Here is a 22,732-nt window from a genome sequence, read left to right as displayed (position 1 = left end):
TAAAGTTCATTTTTGGGGAACAAAAATATACACCTTTTATTTTCTCTGAACTTTAGGCAGCAGAACATAACGTAAAAACCTGCATTGCATTAAACCTGCAATATCAGGTTGATGTAGAAAAACGTAACTAAACACAAGTTAAAATACCATTTGGTTTTTCTTCCCCATTGGAACACAAACTCAAACTTTAAGAGAGGAAAAATAAAGCTTAAAATCAGCTAAACTGTTTAGAGCTTTATATGTATCTGCATCACACTCTAACATGATTTTGGGTAGAAAAGAAATCTGTTTACATGACCACTCATATTTTAAACCAGTACAGGGGAAAGGCACTGCATTTATTTCATTGTGCCCATATCTCTTTGCACATGAATGGAAAAAAAATTCAATTCAGATTTTTTGTTCATTCTCTTCCACACCCAAGTATGCCAGATTGCAGCTAACACATAATAGCAGAAGCTGATTCAAAGGTGACCTCTCCTATTCCGTGGTGTTATGTTCAAACTTCCAGGCTGTCTAGAATCTGAGACGGCTGCAAAGAACCCAGAGACAGGTACAAGATTTAGTCAGCATTCAGCATTTCTCAGTGCATTTTTGCAGAAAGGGTCTAAATTAGGCATAGAGTTTTGTTGTTTATTTTACACAGAGAAGTCCACCAACATTTGCCATAAATTCTTCTAAACTCTTTAAGAAGGCCATCTTCTGCTTACGGTCCAGTGTAGGAGGAGTGCTGCTTGCAGTAAGCTTGTTGAAGGCATCTGCTAACCGCTGGTAAATTACTGGATCTTGTTGAGTTGATAGCAATGTTTCAACTAACTCTGAATATTCAGCCTGTTAAACATTAAAAAAAAAAAAAAAAAAAAAGAGAGATACAATATATACAACTTCTCTCATCAGGATGAGATCCAGAATAAAGGCTGTGACAGAAAACCATCAGTACCTCTTCACCTTTCCTCACAGCCTTTCACCTACCTCTGAATCAGATAAAATCCTTCATCCAGGCTGGGTATTTTTTAAGGTAAAGAAGTCTTCAAAGCAAGATACAATGCTTTGCAGTGCAGAATAAGATTACAATTTTAAGGCAAAGGGCCTTCTGGCTCTTCCTTAGCATAGGCTTACTCCTGCAAACTGGACTGTTTTTTCTTGATGCCTGTCCCATGTTCCATACCAACTATCTCTTCCCACAGGTTCTCCATTTTCTAGGGTTCCTTCCCTGGGACAGAGAGCTTAGATTCCTTTCTAAGAGTATCCTACATATTCTCATGCTTATTTAGACAGAAACAAAAGACAAAGAAACATATCAAACATGACTAGAAGGACACTGCCAAGGGGCAGACACCTGAAGCAAGTCTAAAGGGACTGAGCTCTGGGAGCACAGGTGAAGGACACAGGAGTCAGAATGGCAATTCCCCCCATTCTACCCATAAGGGGTTGGGTGAGGGCAGACACAACAAGAATTTGCCACCTGTGGGTGGTATCACAGGGTGCTTTTCTCTTACATGTTCACGAGTCCCTCTTTGAGGGAAAAAGTGCTGCTAGGAAGAGAGAGGATGCATGCACAAAGTGGCTTAGTGATGTCTTTGCCAAAGGCCAACCCAGCAGGAAGGGCTTTAAAGGGTTTGTTGAGGGATGATGGTAACAACTTGTAGATAAGAGACAGAGCCTGAGAGCATTAAGAACACAAAGACATGTCATGAGTTTAAAAGTGATCCTCAGAAAGGATGAAATAGGCTGAAAGGAGGCCAACCTGAAATGCCTGCGTAAAAGTGTGTTCAGCTTTGGAAACAGGAGCTAGAGCTTCAAGTGCAGGTTCAGAGCTGCAACTTTACTGCAGGCACTGGTATGTGGTGGGACAGGTGGCATGGCTGGAGTGTTCCAAGTGACAGGCGGAAGCTTGTTAGAGCTCTTCAGGGCAGAAGATGACAGAAGATTGACACTTCTGTGAAAAGGCAGCTCAAATGAAATATGGTTTTCTACAGACTGGGCAGCAATCTAGTTGAGTGGTTAGGAATCATGATCAGAGGAGAAGTAGTAAAGATGACATCTTTTGGGGTGAGATCTTGTTACAAATCCCCAGAACAGGGCTTTTAGTCATCTTAAAGCAACTTGAGGAAGTTTCCAGATCAGACTTATAAGAGATTATCTCCCTGACATTTGCTCACATACCAGATGGGCTACCCAGGGGTGTGACCTTGCATCTGCTATTCACAGCTAGTAAGAGCTGGTCATAGATGTTGTAATTAATGCCAGCCTTTCAGTTATCATTAAATAGTGGAGTTAAGGATGCCCAGGAAAGCGAGGAAATAGGGCAGCCAAGTACAGAACCTGGACATGATGAGAGCAGATGTCACCGTCTTCAAGACTGGTGGGTGGGATTCTGTGGGAGTGAACTCTGAAGACAAAAACAGCTCAAGAGAGCTGACAGGTCCTAAGGACAATCTCTTCCAAGCACAATGGTCTGTCCACCTACAAAGGAAAACAGTAAGGACACTAATTCAACTAAGCAGGGACTTAATGACTGAACTCCAGCACAAGGGCAACACATGCAGGAAATAGAAGCAGGATGACCTAGAAAGAAGGAATGCACAAAAATCATGTGGACAAGAACAATGACAGAAAAATGAAGTTCAGCTAAAGCTGAATTTAGCAAAAGATATCAAAGATAACAAAGGCAGCTTCTACCAGTACTTTAAGAGTAAAAGAAGGAACAGGGAAAATATGGGTTCTATTGCTGAATGGAATAGATGATTTAATGATAGTAGAAAAGAGGTAAGGCTGAAATAATCAATGCTTTCTTTTGTCTTGGTCTTCACTGACCGGTTTTTCCAGACCTTTGTGACTAGAGAGGGAGTGTCCAAGGTCCTCCTGTGCATAGTAAAGAGGATCAACCAAGGGATCTCTTGAGAAATCTTGATGCATGTAAGCTCATAAGACCCAAGAGAATCTATCCAAGGGTTCACTAAGCTGGCTCATGTCATTCATTACTGGCTGTTCTCTATCATCTTCAAATGACTAAGAAAATCATGAAGCAAGTACTCCTGGAAGTTATTTCTGGGGATGTGAAAGTCAAAGGACCCAAGGGAATGGCCTGAAGTTGTGTCAGAGGAAGTTTACATTGGGTATTAGAAAAGGTTTTTCACCCAGAGGGTGGTTGCACTGGAACAGGCTCTCCAGGGAGTGGTCACAGCATCAAGCCTGAGTTCAAGAAGTGTTTGGACAATGCACACAGGCATATGATGTGATTCTTAGAGATGGTCCTGTGCAGGGGAAGGAGTTGGACTCGATCCTCATGGGCCCCTTCCAACTCAGCATATTCTGTGATTCTTAGAACAGGCAGTGTGGATTTACCCAGGGTAAATCATGCTTTACCAACCTGCCATCTTAGATAAAATTACTTACATCTATGGCTAAGACAAGTGCAGTGGATGTCTAAGGTAAACAGGTCTTTAGCAGCTGTGTATTGCACCCTTGCAACCAAGCTAGGATTTTATTGTCTAAATGGGTGAACCACTACATGTGTAAAAACACATCTGTACCATCAGCCTATAAAGGATTGAGGCTAATGGTTCATGTTCCACCTGGAAGCTGGTTGCAAGTGGCACTGAGAGCTCTCATCTGGACCATGTCCTGTTAAACATTTTAATCAGTGACCTGGAGGAGGAGGGAAAATACACTCTTCTCAAGTCTGGGGATGAAACCAAACTAGGGAGTGCAGAAGGTGCATTCGAAGGCAGGACTGACATTTAGAGGCACTCAGGCTGGAGCAGTGAACTGACAGGAGAGTCATGAAACTCAGCAACAACAAATACAAAGACCTGCAGCTGAAACAGGCAGACCTCCTGAGGATGTCCCCTTTCAACTCAAATGATTCCACGATTTATCAGGTGCACAAGAAATAACCACTCTCCTTTAACAAATGACTTCTTTTCAGGGTGTGTCTGAATGCCATACCTGATGCAAACACACTAACGTGTAGAATGCTTCACCTGCTGCAGTTGTCATTTCTGTATTGTGCTTCTGAAGTACCAGCATATCAAAAACCATCTGAAATCGCAAAACAGAAGTATTTGTGTAAATGTAAACTTAGCTTTCCACTTTATCAACATTTGCTGCTGAAGCTCATCTTCACTTCTGATAATAACAATGAACATTTAGTACAAACATCCAGGTTGCTGTTTGCTTTATTGCCCCCATTTTTTATTTTTGGATTTAGGCACCAGCACTTTAGAAGCCAAGTCTTGGCTTAACAGCATAAATTCACATTTCAAAGCGCTGGAACCTGTTGTTGATTTATATCAACTGTTCTTCAGAGAAACATGACATCACTTGTATTTTTCTCCAAAAGCTGCACATATACCAGAGAAATAATGAAAAAAGCCTTTGTTCTTCCAGAATAAAATACAGAACTTTTCCTCAAGTTTTGGAGACTCCTATAGCTCACAGAAAGTTAAACAGGGAACAGATTAATAAAGAGGATTATTATAATTTTAACTGGAAACTCAGAAATAAGGAATGAAACTATGCTAACTTGGAAGATACATAAAGACAACATTATGCAAGTTTTAATTCTCTCAGCTTGTCTGATAAAAGCATTTAATGAGCAATCCTCAGAAATCCCAGTCAGTTTGATAAGATGTCTGAAGTAAAACTGAAACCTATACAAAATCAGAAGACAAGCACACAGATTTCACAGTTACTTTGTTGCCAGTTAGCAGGAAAACCTGCTTGCTAGCAGGTTACTCCAAAATTCATTAAAGTGGATGGTCCTAAAAGTAAAGTACTGAATGTGATACTGAATTAAGAAAACATGTAATTCATTAGATACACTGAATAAATGACAGCATTTCCTTTCTAGTTCCCAGCTATGCTCTTTTTCATGCCTTTTATTTTAATACTCTACCCAGCTTCCAGTTCACAGAATTCTGGAAGCCTTCTGTTCACAGCTCCACCAGTAACTACTAAAGCTGTCAATCTTGAGTGCAAAGCATGGATATAAAAATTGCATTCTGAGAGGCTCAGGTCTTTTGTTTTCTGGCAATAATAGATGGGTTCCCTCTACACCTCCATCCTCTTTTGTAGTCTAGTCTGGTATCTTCAGTTGTTCACGCCCTCTTTCTTCTTAAGCTGCCACTTTTTTTTTTTGTAGGCAACAGGCTGTTTCTTACTGTATACATTGTCCTGATTAATCTGGATATGATCACTGTTTGGCCTCAGGATGCTACCTTTATGCAAAAAAAAACCAAAGTAACAAGAAACATAGATGCCTTACCTTAAGAAAGTGCCTTGTTGCTAGAAAAAGCGTTGAATCTGTTTCTTGTGCTTTTGCACACTGCTCTGCTAACGGTGTTACAGCCTCCAGACAGAGCTGGCAAACCTCTGAACTCATTCTGATAATGGGTATTAAAGAATTGAAGTCAAATTTCGATTAAATTGTGGTCAAACTACCCAGCTGTGACACTAGAAAATATCTGAAATGCTTGTATGTTTCAAGGTTTCTTTTCACTACAAAGTTTCTAATCTAAAAAAATAATAATAATAAAAAAAAAATATAGAAAAAAGGAGGGAAAAATGATTCCAACTTCATTACCTTCTTTTATTAGCTACATGCCCTGCGGTAACATAACCCTCTCTGACATAACATTTTCAGAAAGAGTCCCTTATGGTCAAGCTCATCTGTTTCTGACACGTGCCACAGATTAGTGAAAATGGTACTCCCATTATGAGAGGGAGAGCCCATTGGCACCCTGACAGGAAATGCTCTGGAGCCAGCCCAGTAGAACAGCAGCAATGTTTTGTATTACCAGCTGAGAGACTAATTCAGGAATGGCTTTGGGATACCAGCTGAAGGCTTATGAAGTTACACACTCTGAAATGAAGTAACGGAGGAGGCAGGAATGGCTGCCAGAAAAAACTTACATGCTAAGCTACTTAAAGGCTGCACCCAAGCCGCACAAGTCAGAGGCAATTCAGCTGATGCTGGAATCTCAATGGACACTACAGTGAAACTCTCAATCCCCAGAGAGCAGAGTAAGAGTCAATTACCAATATATAATTATACATGCAGATACTGATAGAAAAATAAGAAACAAAATATTTTTAACAGGTCCTTATAAAAGTAACTTAAATTTTTAAAAAGCATTCCCAAACGCTTTAAAGGATACGATGACATCCCTAACTCCAGTGAGTACATTAGGCTTTTAAAGAGGTCCTCTGGAAGTTGTGGAATTTTCTCAGGGAATATCTCACATATGAAAGTTATTAATTTGTAATATTGATTACACAGGGATGGAAACTGTCAAAAGAAAAAAATGGTATTTTTAGATTCAATCACGTAACTATTTTGGCATAATTTTCAACTACACAAAGAGAGAAGACTGATGATTTGCACTGAAGAAAAGAATTTTAATAGGAAACTTGAGTCATTAGAATGGCTACAACTTTATATAAATACAAACACTGTAGTACAGTAAAAGAAGATTCCTAAAGATAAACAGTAGATGGTGGCAGTCTGGTATCTGCTCTACACAAATTACAGGAGTTTTATTTCAGACACAGACAAATCTAGTCCTGTGGGGTAAAAGCCTCGCGAGCATTTGTAGCACAAGCGAGGGGCTCCCAGGGTAGATCCCTGGCCTTGGTTTGATCTAAAGTGGACGTGGCCCTCGCGCTCAGTGGGCGCTACTGGATGAGAAGGCATGTGGAGAGGGGACAGCCGAGACACCCTCCTGAAGCGCTCCCCTGCTTCGATGTAAAACATGAACACTGCAGCAAGGAAATGCTGCCACCCCATTGTTTCATATGTTACTGTTCTACTGACAAGCTGCTGATGCCTATGATCAACAACCATCTGTATTGTGGAAATAAATAATTACTTTTAACTCATATCACTATGTTTCTTGTCACATTTCTGACACTATCAGAGAAAGGACTCCATGAGCCACATTTCAGGTTTGGCTGTTGATTGGCACAGACATGCTTTTACAAGAAGAGTTTTGTTTAGGATCTTCAGATAAAACATTTTCTCAGTTTACAGTATTTCTTTTCAAAGAGTATTTAGAACTATGGAACAATTATTTACATTTATGAAGTCTAGAAAATTCACTTTATGGAGGTGGAATGCATAGAGGAATGAATTCTGGGAATTCATTACTATAAAGCTTTCATATTCTAGCAGCTCTGTGTAAAAAATATACTTACCTTCAGCAGATCTTGTGACATTAGAGGCAGAACTAGATTAACCCCATATAAGACAACATCTGCTGCTGATACAGATCTATTTGTAACTTGCCCAGGCTCATGTCCTCTAAATACTTCATCTGCAGGAAATAAAAAAAATATTTTGTATAAAAGGAAGATTAAACATATTGAAAGAACAGTCCCATTTCTTTATAATATAGACATTTTTAAAAACAGGACTATCCCCCTCTTTCCAAACAAAACTGTGAGGCACTGTACTAAAATAGAAACTTAGTGAGTGGAGGCTGTCACATCACTCTATATTTATATTCATTAGGACTAAGCATTTCATAATCTCTTGTACCAGATGGCATGCTAAACCAGAACACTTCAGATACTGAGGGCTCCCTTCATTACAGAATACTGAATGTTTCCAGTAATAGCTGCTTCATGACTGCACACATAAACACATAGTGAGTAAAATACTACTGCATTTTTATACTTTTAATATATATTATATATTTACATATGCTTCAATATCTTTTATGAACAGAAGGAGGAAAAAAATGGGAGAGCTAACAGAAAAAGTTCTGTAGATTGGATGTTGTCAAGTTTTCTCCATTATAGGTCAAGGCCTACATTTCCCATCAACTGGCAATGACCTTACTTTTATAATTCCTGCGTTGAATCAACAGCAGTATGTAGAAAATTCACAATAGATTTGATCTCTGGGCATTGTATCTAGGTTTTATTCACATTACTTTGTTTCATGGTAAGTGTTTTCCACACAACTAACATCCAGATCTCAAAGCAAAAGCTTTACAAAGCACTGGGTTGTCCATTCAATGGACAAAGTCTAAATCTGCTTCTGTACTTGTGTTGTGCATGTGTGATGAAAAAACAAATGCTGTCCTGCATTTCAGAGTACAAGATTCTCTCTTTCAATATGTACCTCAGAAAGGCAATGGATATCAAAACATGCTCGTTTCAAACTGAATCTGCCTGGGTTGTTATCTGTGCAAAGTGTATAGAACATGGCGAGATATGAACCATGCAAATTTGCAACAACTGCAATTTTAAATGGCAAATACATGTAGAGAAAGTAACACGCTGGGATACAAGAAGGAACCCTTAACTACACCTACAAACCATAAGGCATATTCTGTGAAAGAGGAATACAGAAGACCCTCACATGATGGAATTTTAATGACTCAACATTTCACAAAAGTTGAATCCTGTACTAAGACCACCCATCTGCTCTCTTGCACTACTCCAACTTCTCTATGTGCTTTTTGTTATAAAATTTTTGGTAAAACATATTCAGACTTGCAACATTCAGATTCCAAGCTGTTTCATACATCCATAATTTATTTTATGACAGCAATAATAATTTCAGATGTTAGAATATTGTGGAAAGTTCTTATTTGCTGCTTAAAATAGTAATTTCCATATCCTGACCTAGTCTAGCCTGAACTTCAGTTTTTACTTTACATGGACTGAACACAAGCCCCAAAATAGTTCTTACAGTTTAGAAAACAACATGTGGTTCATCAATTACCAATTCCTTAATACCTGTATCACTGAAATCTATAAATTCTTTTGATAGAAGATTAGTAAGAAGCTCCATAATAAGAAGGAGATCCTGGTACTGGTCTTCTTCTGCTGTAACATCTATCCGTTGTCGACCTAGATTATTCTTGGAATATACCTGAAGCAGGGTTAGGCAGGCCTCATACAGGTTCATGGCTTTGGCCTATAAAACAATGTTACATAATAAGACGACTTCCATATGCTAAAAGCAAAACCTTGGTTTTAAGATGGCATTACTTGGTAGACAATACTTCAGGATTTTCATTTCAGTGTATGATTGCTTTTGTACCAAACTGTATACAAAATCATCACGGAAACAGCCACCTTAGACAATAAAAACACTTATAGCCATATATTGATGTGATACTGATTGAAAGAGCAAAACATTAATTTTCTGGATTCCTCAGTCTTAACAAAAATCCAGACAAGAGCAGTTTGGGACAGACTGACATATCTCACTAATCTCACAAACTAGATTACCAACAAAAAATCTCCTGGGACACACTTACAGAAGTTTGGATCCACAATACACTGTGCATATTCAGTATGGAATAGGCAGGAACTCTTCCAGATGCAAAAACAAAATCAGCCAACGGTGCAAAGATGCAAGTGCACTACACAAGCTCAAAATCTTAACTGTGAACTTCTTGGGATCTATTAATGCCTTGCCTAGGACTAAGGCATGGTTTCTATGGTAGTATTTGCCACATAGAACACTGCTGCAATTCTCCTAGACTAGACTTCAGAGAAGTTTGATATTGTTATAAAAAAAGTACACAACATAGTCTGTCCTCTTTTGCTACCCATCCATAGAGTTAGACTAGTGATGAACTGTGGTTAAATTTATGGGTAAAAAAAGAACAGTCTAAATGTCCTGTTTTAGTCTTCTTAAGTGTATGTTTTAAAACAAAGGAAGTCCTTAACACGTGTCCATATAGTCTTTCTTTCTCTCTATAAAAATCATTACCTTAAATTTTGTTTAAAGAATAGCACTGTAGATATATTTACAAATATGTATATACATTTACAAGCATGTGCACACACACTCTGCCCCCTCCTTCCCCTTCTGGTTGTATTTACCTCTCCAAGATAGCAAATTTGTTTATGTGCAACTTCAACAAAGACTTCTATTATGAGATTAACAGTCTCTGGTGTGTTTTTGTATACTTCCATTAATCCAATGCAATTATTAAGGAAGTCCATTAGGAAATTGAAGAGAATTGATACGTTATCAATCTGGGTAGCCTCAGCAATGCCACAGAGTGCTTCTAATGTAGCGGTGATTTCCTGCTTCACTTCCTCCTCCTGGCAGATCTGCTGAAAGTTTTCTTGGTTTATCACATTCAAAAATCGCTGCTGAAGTGGCTGAAGAACCTTGAATGTTTTCAGAAAAGTCACATTAAGATAAGCATACTATTATATAAGATGTGAGGTTTAAATCACTTAGTAAACTCATTGCTTTTGGCATGGCAGTACATCAATCACTTCCAATTTCTAATGGCTCAGTTATGTCATTATCTGTCACATTAATGCAAGTAGAAGTGGTAGCGAGTAGTGCTTCCCATTGTCCATCATGGCCTGCAGGCAGGTGTCAAAATGAGCACCTCTATAGATATTTTAGGTAATTTTGTAGTATTTAAACAAATAAAAATTACTTCCTCTGGCTCAAAGCATTTGATTCCCTTCAAATTCAGCATTAGGGCAAAAAATCATTACAGCTTCTTAATGAAACCATTAAGATTAATGCTCAGAGTTATCTTTGCCACATTATGATTCTCAATAGCAAAATCACTTTTGTCACTGTCTGTATTTTGAATTTAAAAGCTTCCACAAAAATAGTTGATTTTTCCCCCAATTACTTCTACTGCATTACAGTTTTACCTTAAATCACTAATTTTGTAGCTCTGCCAATAAAAACATGTTTTTATCAGAAGGTCAATGCTTTACAAAGTCACATGGTGCTTCCTTATGCCATTTCAGCTGCTTTCTAGCATCAGCCTTTCTGGTATCAAATATCTGAGCTTTAATGGTGCCAGGGCACAAAGAGCTGGTCAAGACTCTTCATTATAATCCACATCAGCTTTTTACTTACTATCATTATCATTAAGTGATAACAGAATAAGTCACAACACCATAAAATTAAAAAGAAAGGAAGAAATGTCCCAGTGCAAAGGAAATTTTTCATCTTCCATAATAGTCTCTTTCAAACATATTGCTCTACTATCTGCTTCACAAATCCTTCAATTAATTATTAGCGGTTTCTCTTTGGGTTAAGATGTTTTAGACACAATTTAGATACAACAGATACAAGTACTGACTATCAAAGAGAGAATAATTTAAAAAAATCATCAGTATTGAATATCAAAATATGTTAAACAAATTGATTTTGTATCACTATAAAATTCCCTAAACTAACTTGTTGCACTGCTTGCTTATATGGAGGTAAGAGAAGTATCAAAATAGCTTACCTCTGTCCAGTATTGTTGCTTTGTTTCTGTATCCATATGAGCAAAACCTCCTAGAACTAAAGCTTTCATTAGTGTTCTCTGAACAGAACTAGACAAATAGTGAAGAGGAGGGCTTCGCCTTGCAAACTGTTTAGCTAAATTCCACCAGTTTTCACACTGGATAACTAAGTTTGCCCTAAAAGAGGGAAAAAAAAAAATTCATTAAAGACTTCACAAAATTGTATGAAAAGAGCACATCAGGTTTCTAGCAGTTGCCAGAAGTTTGTTGTTGCTATATTTTTTTAAATTCCTTTATTCTGAGGCTAAATTGCCTTTTGATTTTCATCTTACTAATGCCTCAGCTCTCAGAGTTCTAAAGTATATACTCTGAAAATAAATCAATTCATACAGGAGAAAAGCAGGGAAGTGCTTTAGTTTTACACACATATACACATAAGAGTTAATGTACATATTGCATGGATTAAAAGCTTAGTCTCATTATGTCATAATAAAATAAGCAATTTATTCCAAAACTAGTTCCTGTGGGGTTTAATTTTTTTAAAAGAAAAATCCTCAAACATTTAAAATCCTCATACTTCAGAACAGTCTTTCAGTAGACTGTGAATGTATGATTCCATGCATAATTGCATGTCAATTGACATAAATAAAGCATTCAACAATTTCTTGCTTCACAGTTTACAATATCAAAGAAAACTTACTGAAATTTGACTATATCCACAAAATTCTATATTTAAAAAAAAAAATTTAGATTAACAAAACATATTTTATACTGGCTTAGCCAGTCTTTGAACTCCTAATTAACAAGAATTAACAGCAACACAAAAATCCTTGCAATAAGAGTGGAGACCAGTAGAGTTTTCCTTTCTCACTGTTTAAGAGTGAGACACAAAAGTAGGGAAGGAGAGTGCACTTCTAAACAGCAATAAAAATTAGGTGATGTTTTGTCAAATACAGGTCTCACTCCTCTGCTTCTCAGACAAGTTTGTGGTGTTTTTTGCAGTTATAGTATGTTATTAAAGTAATTTGACTTACAGAGACATGAATATGAAGTGCCCTATATCTGGATTACTGTGGCCAAAAAACTATAAAGGAAGCAAAAGAAACTTTTTGACTTCCAGAGGTATAGCAACTTACCGCTCTCTCCTTTCCACTAATGTTACTAGCAGTTGTACAGTATCATTTGCAAGGTCCTGCTCTGAACTCCACACTGCCAGGTTACTGATCACTTTTTCTAAAAGGTAACCCACAATCCACTGGGAACCCTCTGTATCAGCACCAAATGCTGTACTAAATGGCAGACTTATCTATAAGAAAAGCATTAAAATGAGTGAGTTTTACAGAAGCCAGAATCCAAAAGTGTATGGCAATCATTGTCAGCAAATACTTTTCAGGCTGTCACTTCTTTCCTACTTAAATTACATAAATGTTACATAGACAAAGGCAAAGAATACCTGTAATAGAAAAATCTTTGCCAAATTTATCTTGCAATTTTAAGCACAACATCTAAAACAAAGTTTCAACCTTGTTACAAAAAAGATTTGAGTTTGTCTAGCTTTTAAGGCCAATGAAAGTTCAAAAGCTTTAATAATTAAAAGAAAGATCCCAAAATCACCTCCGAAAAGTGTTTCCATGAATTTAAGACATAATTCCTCAAAATTCAGTGGTAAATATTATTACTAGTTCTTGATCTATATAGAAACTTGTAAAAATTAATTTCCACATCAATTTTTCTGCATCTGCTTTCTGCAGATGGTTCCTTCAATCTACACATCTTTTAGAAAACATGTCACACTCTGGTCCTGGCACATTAAAATATGCTTCCTTGAAATTGCCTGCTCTCCTACTGTTAAAGAAAGTTTCTCAAGGGTGAAATCCAAAGACTTTGTAGTAATTGTGCAGGGGCTTCAGGTCAGCACATCACTAACACTTCTACCTTTAAGAACTCATGAAATATATGTGACTGAGCATAAGGTTTAAACAGAGGTTTCAATCACTTTCACATGTCAACACAAACTAAATGCGTGCATTTCCTAGACACTTTGTTTTTCACATGGATCTCCTTTTAACATGATCTCAAATCCTTGCCGAACTGGTACCTTTATGAATTCTTAGCTGTGCTATATGTATAAGACGAATAATATGACTCCAAATATTTACAAGTCTGTGTGATATCTATTATTGTTAAGGAGAGGCCCCTTGAAGCGTTAGTATTCTTAGTTGCTTCAGTAGTGCAAATAAAGGGGAGGAGGAGGAGACTTCTCAAAAATTAGAGCCAACAGGACCTCCTCAGAATGGATGGCCTCTGTGAGCTAGCTGGACTACAGTTAGTTTGATAAGCAAAATCAGGATCAATCAAGTTCTAATTGTGATTAGTGCTGTCCAAGCATGGTAAGAAGTTGCTCTTTACAAAGAACACAGTGTTGAAATCATGATATATGCAATGAGAATGAGGAGAGAAAGTAGCATGACATTAGCTAATGTATACTACCTTGTAATGGTGTTAGGTATCTAACTCAATCACGATCAAGAACAATCACTGTATTGGGAGATGAAATGTAAAATCTGATGGACAGTCACAATTTATAACATCATATATAACATCACTGCAGTCAGTGAGTTTCACTCACCCTGCAGCCCAGGAGCGATATGTTATTCTGATATGGAAATGGCTACCCAAAAACAAAATACATTTACAGCAAAATGTACAAGAGTCCCCTAAAAACTTAAATTTCTAATTAGCAAATAGGAGAAAATATAAAATTTCAAACAAATTCCAAAATAAATCACAACCCATATAATGTTAAAAATACTTAAGCATTGCATTTTTAAATAGCTACACTGACATCTACATTCACAGGATAATATTATGCCTAATATTCACAAATAATTTCATAAAAGTTATATCCTTACCTGATCATACAACTTTTCGTCTACTAGGAGGTAAGTCTTTGCCCAGCGCTTGAGGAACCATACAATATCTTTGCCCATTTGGGGGCTCAGGAGGTGTGTAAGATTTGCCCTTATTGCTCTAGATTCTACTTCTGACACTCTTAAAATAGCAGATAACAACCTGCAGATTTAAAATACAATGAGGATGCTAGAGCAGTTTTGGGAGAGGCAATGCAACTACCAAAACCACTTTCATTTTTCACAAAAAATTACAGAAGGATCAGGATAATACAAAACATTTCAGCTCCAATCAAGTAAAAAGCACCTGAATTTTTTGTTTTTGAAATGCACAGTAAGAGAGAGAGAAAATAGAGCAAATATCCTCCAAAAAGTTTCTTGCACCACTAAGTTTAATAAAGTGTTCTAATTGTGCAGTGTTTGCACTGTGAAACATACCAAAAAACAAATACAGAAATGACCAGTTATTTTTGTCTTGTTAATTACTGCTGGGCAATAGGCTGAAACAGTAAATCACAAGGTGATCACATGAATACAATCCCTCCATAAAACTGCATTAAATGCTACTCTTGAAGTACATCAATTGAATTTCATAAGAATGTGATTGTGCATAAGAAATTTAGGAGCTGACAGTGGCTTATTTCTTGAAGACATTTCAAGGGCCTCAACTCTCTCCTTATTTTCATCTGGTTTTATTCCCACCACTGAGACAATGCATAAAGTAATCCTGTTTGATGGCAAGTTCTTGAAGTGGCCAATAGTATAAGTGAGCAGTATTTAACATTCTAAACACTAGGAACATACATCATTGCTAATTAAGGTACACTTTTTCTACCTTCTTCCCAGAAGAAAATATTTAAAGAATGCAACAACTAATCTTAGGTGAAGACTCTTCCATGTCAGCTAAGAGTGGAATGCAATCTTCTGAAGTGTGAGGATTCAAACTTGACTCCTTTGTGAGCATCAGCCTTCTTGCAAAAAGAGAAGGGAACTCTCTCCTGTTTCTTTTATAGGCTGACAGTGATGTCTGTAAATAATTGACAACAATTCCTCAAGCTGTGAGGATCAATATTTCTGCTACTGCCAAGCTTGGGCAGTAACCCATATTCCAAGTAGAGAAGCTCACTGATGTTCTGGAAAGCATTTCCTTAAGATGTATATGTGCTGAATGAATTTTAGAGTATACATTATCTAAAGATTTTGATCTGCCAACTTTTTTTACTTCAGTAGTTTTAAGGATTTTCTGTAAAAAATAGATCAAAGATGGGTCTTCAGTAGAAATACAAAAAACATTTCTGTATATTCCCCAGACTTTGGCTTATGACGTCTATAAAGACTATCAGGTCAATCTTTCATTTATCAATATCCAGTATTTACATACTGCTTACTTTTCACATTCACAGAAGTCTACTCACATTCTAAAGTTTTTTTCTTCTCTGAAAAAACATTTAATACACTTAACAGTACAAGATGCACCCTTACCTAATTACAGAATCAGTTCTGTTGTACCCTGGGATGGAAGAGGCCTTTTCTCCCGGAGATCCCAGAATCTGAAGTGTTGTATTGATGTCAACCTCAGCTGAATGTTTAATGGAATATTCCATTACTTCTGGAGGTATTAGCGGAGTCTCTCCCTGAGTATCATTAGCCAAGAGGTAGCCTTACATTAAAAAAGAAAGAGTGATCACAACTTTCTACCCTAGGTTAACTTGTGGCTTTCTGATTAAAGAATCCATAGGCTTAACTGCAGATATCCCACCAGAATCAAATGTTTGTACAGACCCTAACACTGCTTAAATGCATAAAAGTTAATTAGAATCCTTAAAGCCATTCAGTAGGAAAAAACCTACAGTGACAAGAAATCAAGACTGGAAAAAGAAACCACCAATGTAAAAACCAATTAAAAAAAAAAAAGACAAGTTTTGCTTCATGTAGAAGTGCTACACTCAATTCATCTACTTGGGGGAAGGACAAAACAACATTTTGTTGTCATTTTTTTCTTCCTCTGCTATGTGGTAAAAAAGCCTTCTGTGCTGAGTCCATATCATTTGCGACTTCTGTTTTGCTAAAATCTCAAATCTGTCAGTCTTTCAGACCTCAAGTACATGTGTTGTAACACAGTTTTCCTTGCCTAGCAACAGCAGATCAGTTGAAGCATGGGTTTTCATACAATACTCTGGTATCTAGATAATATTAATTCCAGCTTTAGTTGTAGTTTTTGATATCTGACCTCATAACCATCTGTGAGCTACAAACTCCATCTCAATGTTACAAAAATATAATAAACACAACCATGTCAACTTCTGAGAGCAACTAAAAAAACAGATCTTCAAAAAGGTCCCCCAGATATTTCATACGTTATACACTTCTCCAAGCAAAGTACAGACTTAGTTGTTGCTATGTTTGCAAACTTAAGTAAAATATTCACCATCTAAAAATCAAACCCAAAAGGCTCTAAATTCCCCAAAATGTAACAAAATAGCAGGTCATGGATCATCAGCACTGAGAAAGTCTAGAACTTAACATGATTCTCTATCAGCATTACTCTGATCTCATGTTGGTTCCTTTATAAAGTCATATGCACCCAGCCACTGATACATGAACAGACTAATTCTCTGGACTAGGTTGACTGATAACACAACTCAAAAAATCTATAACAAAACTAGTTGCAGGAATTTCCAATGGATATTGATGGAATCTTTACATGAGGTAATCATTAGAGATAATATTCCTGTTATTCAAGGCAGATGACAGTAAGACAAGGACTTTGTAAGTTCTTATAAGACTATATATATAAGACTAAATCATTGTAAGGGATAAAATGTATAGTCAGTCAAGAGTAGTTGATACACAGGGATTTTCTTTTTTCCTGAGGTGCTCCAGCTGCAACAAAACTACCAGAATAAGTACTATTTAAAGCTGTTTACTAACCTGTGACTAAAATAAGCCAATGAATATCCTCATACAGGTCGTCAAGCACTTTATTGTCAATTGAACCTGATGCTGGTGAGGCAAGTAACTGCTGCTGATGTCTTTGCAACTGCCCATGGAGCCTTGTCACTCGGTCTTCTAACAAACTGTGAACAAATAACAAAGTAGCTTCTCTGGTTTTAAAATGTTTTGGCAAAACTAGGCTTTTCCTATGTAACTGCTTTATTGATTTGCATTCATGACTATTTTTTTTGTACTTACCTTGTGAGAAGAGGTATGCAGTGCTCTGCAGCAATCCTCCCCAGCATGCCTACGCTGGCCAACTGGTCACAGAACTGGTCTCTGTCATCTTCCTGCAGCTCACTTATTTCTTCTTCTTCCCGAGAGGCCACACCATTGGCAGTCTTTGGTTATTTCAACAAAATTAGAAGCAACCAGTTAGAGTCATACTTGTTAAATTCATTATCACAATTTTGTGATAAAAGCCAATTATTTTGGCTTTTTCTTGCATGATAATTTGCATTTAAGAAAAACAGACTTGTACTAAATTAGACAAAGAGGAGTTAAACAGAGCCAACAATATGGGTTCATATTGTTTTAAAATCAGCATTTCACAAACTCATTACCAAAATGCCACCACATTCAGTTCATTTGCTAACATTTCAGTAGTTCTCAGTTGTCTGAGATCTTACATAAATCATGTAATAGGCAGTATTTTTCATGATGATATGAATGTTAGATCCTGCATTAAATGTTTCCCTTAACCTATTGTTTGAGGGGAAATAGTAGTACTAAAAAGTACTACTACATTTAAAAAAGTACATTAAAAGTAAATGCTATAAACTCAGAAAACAGCAAACTAATAATCTTGATGATCTCGGTTTTATTTCTTGCTGATGCAGAAATTGCACTGTTCAATTTCTCAAAGCTTCTCTTGCTTGCATTCTAAAACTATTTAAATTATAATCAGATCTTATTCCTTGGAGAGATGAACCATGATATGCAGAAACCAAGTATAAATATTAAGTGTTTCTTTCTTATCTATTAATAACAAAATTTATGCAAGTAACAAAGTAAAATACAGGAGGTGGAGAAAGCCATCAGTCTGCTTTGTTTCTATAGAGGCCCTGGAAAACTGAATCCACACACAATTCCTTATGCAAAGTGCTTTTAACTCATCTTTTCTTTATGTAACCCAGCAAATCCTTCTCTTTTGGCAACTTCAAAGTTGCAGCTGTTTATTGAAGGGTAAGCCTCTGTTCTCAAAGCAGAGACTGAAAGTTCCTGTTACTGCTTTGATATAGAACAAGAAGCATTCTAAAATGCCAGCTGTGGCTTTTAAAGGTTACCCTTGGGATAAATGACTTATCTCACAGAATGACATGAATCAACCTGTGTATACAAGTTATGTCAAGACCGCCTGATATGAATTCAAAGCTCTCTTGTGAAATATTTCTTTCAGTTTTGGCACTGTTATTACCATCTGTTACATATTGAGATAGTAGAATTATGTTTTACATAGTGCTTTTCAGAATGAGGTATCTCTGAGATCTTTGCACAGCATCAAATTAAAGAGAGATTTTATACAGTTATTGAATTTAATCTCTGCAATAACTAACTCAACATCCAATTCCAACATCTACATCCAACTGTCTGTATAAGAATCTATTTTAGTAAGATCCAGATTTCTGGCAAATAGACAAATCATCTTTCTTTTTCAATAGTTCAAGAGATACTTGATGTACCTGTACATTTTCTCTAGACAGTCAACTGTTCAAAAACTCAACTGGGAATTTATTTTATCCAAAAAGACCACATGATATTCCAAGTTTCGTCCACTTTGAGTACAGTCAGTCTACATTTTTTCAGATATTTATGCATGTCAGTTATATTTTGAAGATACTGCATGGGAGGCAACAATCATAAAAAAGGTCCCCAATTTCACTGAGAATTTTAACTCAAATTCTAATCCAGAAGGAAGGTCAAAAGTTTAGTCACTGTATCCGTGGAAAGAACAAGATATGCATTGATGTGAGTTACAGGTTTACTTTTCTTTTTTTTGAAGTGATTTCCAACTTTACATTCCTTTAGTTTCCCTCCAGAATGAGAAATGGACTGGGAAATCAGAACTGAGTACTAAGTTCAGCAATTTTTTTTTGCATTTCCAAATAAAATGAAATGAGAGGATTTCCAAAGTCATAAATGGCAATTCTACACTAGCTGCCTTGAGCTATGTAATATAGAGACACCAAAATTTGTGGACCAGTTACTGTATGTTACCATCCGAAACTACTACAATGAAGGCTTACCAAATTCCTTGTGCCATCAGGAGCAGCTAGATGGCACTGAATGTAGGAATTAAAGACTTGAACAGCATGTTGGGTAAAGAAACCTTTATGGAAATGTTTGTCATCTTGGACCAAAGTAAGCCAAGATTCCAGTAATTTATCATATGCCTCCATATATACCATGTCATCTTTGTCAAGCTGTAAGAGATGAAAAAAAAAAACAAATAAAAAAATCTTATTACTAAGCTAAACCAGAGGAACATACTTATATTTATTATTATTTTACAAATGTTCTTCTACTGTTGAAACAAAAAAAAATAGGACCTAAGGATAGCTAAGAAAATATCAGAACGATCTGAAGCAATGCATCAAAAAGGTCACTGCAGCTTTCATGCCTGCTAGGCTTTAAAAACTTGTCAATGTGTTTAGCTATTTCTCTTCATCTCATGTTGCATATAGATTTATAGGTATTCCACTATCTCTGAAATATAGAGAAAGAAAAAACAATGATTCCAGATGAAATCACTACAAGATCACAAGTGTTCAAGAAACCTTATTACAGTAGCCAGTTTTGATGATGAAGCCCAACTTCTCATTGTATTAACAAACCCAAACCCAATGAATTAGAACAGAATAAACCTGCAGTTTTAATTACTTAGTGCATTTCAACTGATGCTTCTTCTTTTTAATTTTTCATGTGCTTTTACATAGTACATAAGTTGCCAAAGGATATAACTCCTCTGAAAAACAAAGTCTAGAGTTGCAGGCAAACTAAAAAATCCAAAAAGCAATGTGGCCATTTCTTTTTAGAAGTATTTTTAATGTAACTCTTGACTTTTTGTTTTGATGCAAAAATTGAATTTTTGTAAATACATCCTACTTCCAAAAACTTCAGTGTGACTGTACAGATAAATATCCTACTAAAGATGTTGTCTTCTCAAGTTTTAGCCAACAGGATGGCTCACAGAAGTTACCCTGAGATAGCAAAGGCTAGTAAAATGGTTCAATTATGAAATAAAGAGATATTAAGGTCTTAATCATGCTCCAGACACAAGAATTCCTGACTTCCAGTGAAGATACAAACATGGCTGGATAAACAGGCAAGGGAAAGAAAACACTATCTGGATGACTGATTAAGAGGAAAAACTGATATCACATTGGAAGCATTCCAAGATAGCTTCACAGCATCCTTTTGTAACTGCAAAGTTGTCATATTTCCAGAAGTTAAAATATGTGACATACTGACGCAATTGTGAAAACAAAACCTGAAGGTAACAAGGAGAGAGGCAAAATTGTATTCAACACTAACAAAAGTCATAAATTTAGGAAGGACACCAAAATGTGTCTTTTTAAAACTTAGCTAAAGACACATGAATTTATTGGCAGTCATTCAGTCCTGAAGTATTTTGACATGTATATAATATATTTACATCTATAACTTATATATATGATTTTAAATTTTTAATAGAGTATAAACAAATAAACAGACATGTTTTTATGAAGAACCAAATACCTTCAAGTATGGCCAATTCATTTATTTGAAAAGGTAATAAAAAAGTTAATGCCATGAAGAAAAATTATTTCAATACTTAGAGATATTCTCATAACAAATCTAGGACTAATAAGTACCTCCATAAAATAAATGCCCAAACAGTAGAAAGATTTTATCCATCTTGAACCAATCTGGTCCCAAAGAAACCTTACTAAAATATCCCAATTCTTGTTTCAGATTATCTACTACTATGGCTACCAAAGATGCCATGTTGCAGACTGGGAGCAGAATCATTCTGATGGATCAAAATTCAGATCTTCAGGAGAAGCAAGACAAACCCAGTAAATGTAAAGCAAAGATGCTCAATTCTTCTTAATTTCCTCTCCGTGAAACAAAAAGAAATTCAGTCCTTCCTCTTTCCTAGTTTGCTGACCCTTTGAAGAAGGGAACACTTCAGAAGTTTGTCAAGCAGCAACAAGCTGCAAAGAGTTAAAGTACAGCAGAGGGGACCAAATTCAGAATGATCTCTGCTATCACATGATATTTGAAAAAATAAAATTAAACAGGAACAATACATTAATATTTGTTTGGAGAAAAATAAGCCTTTAATGTAATTTTTATTGGAGTTTTCATCCAACATCCTGTTCATACTCTTCACTAATTCAGGTGGACTATTTGACTCTACTTCTGCATAAGCATTAAGTGTTGAGCAAGGCAGAGCATAGCTGTGGATGAGCATCCTCTCTCACACCCAGTGCCATTGAAGGAAGAGATTACTGGTCCTCCTTGCCCCATAAACTAACCCTCAGTACTGCTGCAGCTTACTGCCTTCTCTCCACCAGTGTAGCTGGTTCAGGTAAATGTTTCACCTTCCTTCAGCCAATCTCCCCAGTTCAAACTAGCAGGTTAATGTGAAACAATTATACAAACATGTGAAACAAGCATTCAAACATGATGCTTGGATTGTGGCGTTTTCTCTGTGGTTGAAAATCAGTATTAGATGCTTTGAAGTAGCTTGCAGATTTTGATTCAGGATCTCCATATTTTGACAGTTTTCACAGCAGGTCTTCCTCTAAGTATATTGCTTGTACTTTATGGGGTTTCTGCCATGTTCACATGGTATGTTCTGCTGGCATATGACATATTAGAAATATGAGGAAAACAGTTTTACCAATCAGCAAAGCCTAAGAAGTACACTTGCTTACATTCTCTCGTATTTCTTATTTCTGAAAAGTTCCAGGAATATTATCTGAAGATTCTACTGAGCCCAACAAGTACTTTATCTGTCAGAAAGCTCTTAACTACAGACAGCACATGAGCTGACAGAAAGTATCACCACATGCATTCTAAAAGAAACTTAGGGAACACATTAGCCATGGCCAGGACATGCCTAAGCCAAAAGATTGTTTTCAGGGATGCAAAAAAAAAGGTATCATTGCACCAGACAGTAGTACAAGCTAGTGCAAGCTCCTGCTGAGATTGTTTTAAATGGCATCATGTTGAGCACTATTTTCATTAAACATGATTGCGTATTCTAGTTCTCAAGTAACAAGGTGCTAACTGAGGAAACAACATCCCTTCAGTTCCTTTGAATTAAAATGATAGCTATCTATGGATGAATCTTATAAAGGCTTCAGGAGCATTTCTAAATGTACTGGTGAACAACAGAATAAGTATTCAATATTCTACTAGAAAATCTTAAAAGTACACAAATTTTGACCAGTGAAGTTTGCAAAGGAGCTCTATTTTAGATTCTAAATTTAACCATCAATTTTTTGATTAAGACATGAAAAAAAAAGAAAAAAGTAAGTGAGCACTGGGCCAAATATAATACATTTTAACTTTGCAGCAAAGACATGATCTAATGTTCTGCAATGAAG

At 36.4% G+C, this 22,732-nt stretch overlaps 1 protein-coding gene across 5 annotated transcripts in view; it reads right to left on the bottom strand.

The window, feature by feature from the left end:
* Nucleotides 1-612: 612 nt before the first annotated feature.
* XPO4 (exportin 4) overlaps nucleotides 613-22,732 on the bottom strand; it is a 72,856-nt gene continuing 50,736 nt past the window's right edge. For all 5 annotated transcript variants that reach the window (XM_077781467.2, XM_085580603.1, XM_077781468.2 and 2 more), the window contains 14 exons: nucleotides 19,382-19,558; nucleotides 17,334-17,476; nucleotides 17,073-17,218; nucleotides 15,624-15,801; nucleotides 14,145-14,304; nucleotides 12,369-12,538; nucleotides 11,235-11,409; nucleotides 9,847-10,140; nucleotides 8,749-8,929; nucleotides 7,198-7,316; nucleotides 6,162-6,292; nucleotides 5,270-5,387; nucleotides 3,952-4,044; nucleotides 613-831 (listed from right to left, as the gene is read on the bottom strand). In XM_077781467.2, coding sequence (XP_077637593.1) covers nucleotides 634-831; nucleotides 3,952-4,044; nucleotides 5,270-5,387; nucleotides 6,162-6,292; nucleotides 7,198-7,316; nucleotides 8,749-8,929; nucleotides 9,847-10,140; nucleotides 11,235-11,409; nucleotides 12,369-12,538; nucleotides 14,145-14,304; nucleotides 15,624-15,801; nucleotides 17,073-17,218; nucleotides 17,334-17,476; nucleotides 19,382-19,558 — 2,283 coding nt within the window. In that variant the 3' untranslated portion in view covers nucleotides 613-633. The remainder of the gene's footprint in view (nucleotides 832-3,951; nucleotides 4,045-5,269; nucleotides 5,388-6,161; nucleotides 6,293-7,197; nucleotides 7,317-8,748; nucleotides 8,930-9,846; nucleotides 10,141-11,234; nucleotides 11,410-12,368; nucleotides 12,539-14,144; nucleotides 14,305-15,623; nucleotides 15,802-17,072; nucleotides 17,219-17,333; nucleotides 17,477-19,381; nucleotides 19,559-22,732) is intronic.

Source organism: Lonchura striata, chromosome 1 (assembly GCF_050655825.1).
Source record: "Lonchura striata isolate lonStrDom1 chromosome 1, ASM5065582v1, whole genome shotgun sequence".
Lineage (NCBI taxonomy): Eukaryota > Metazoa > Chordata > Aves > Passeriformes > Estrildidae > Lonchura > Lonchura striata.
Note: the sequence above shows the minus strand (reverse complement) of the source record. Positions and strands in the feature narration are given on the sequence as shown.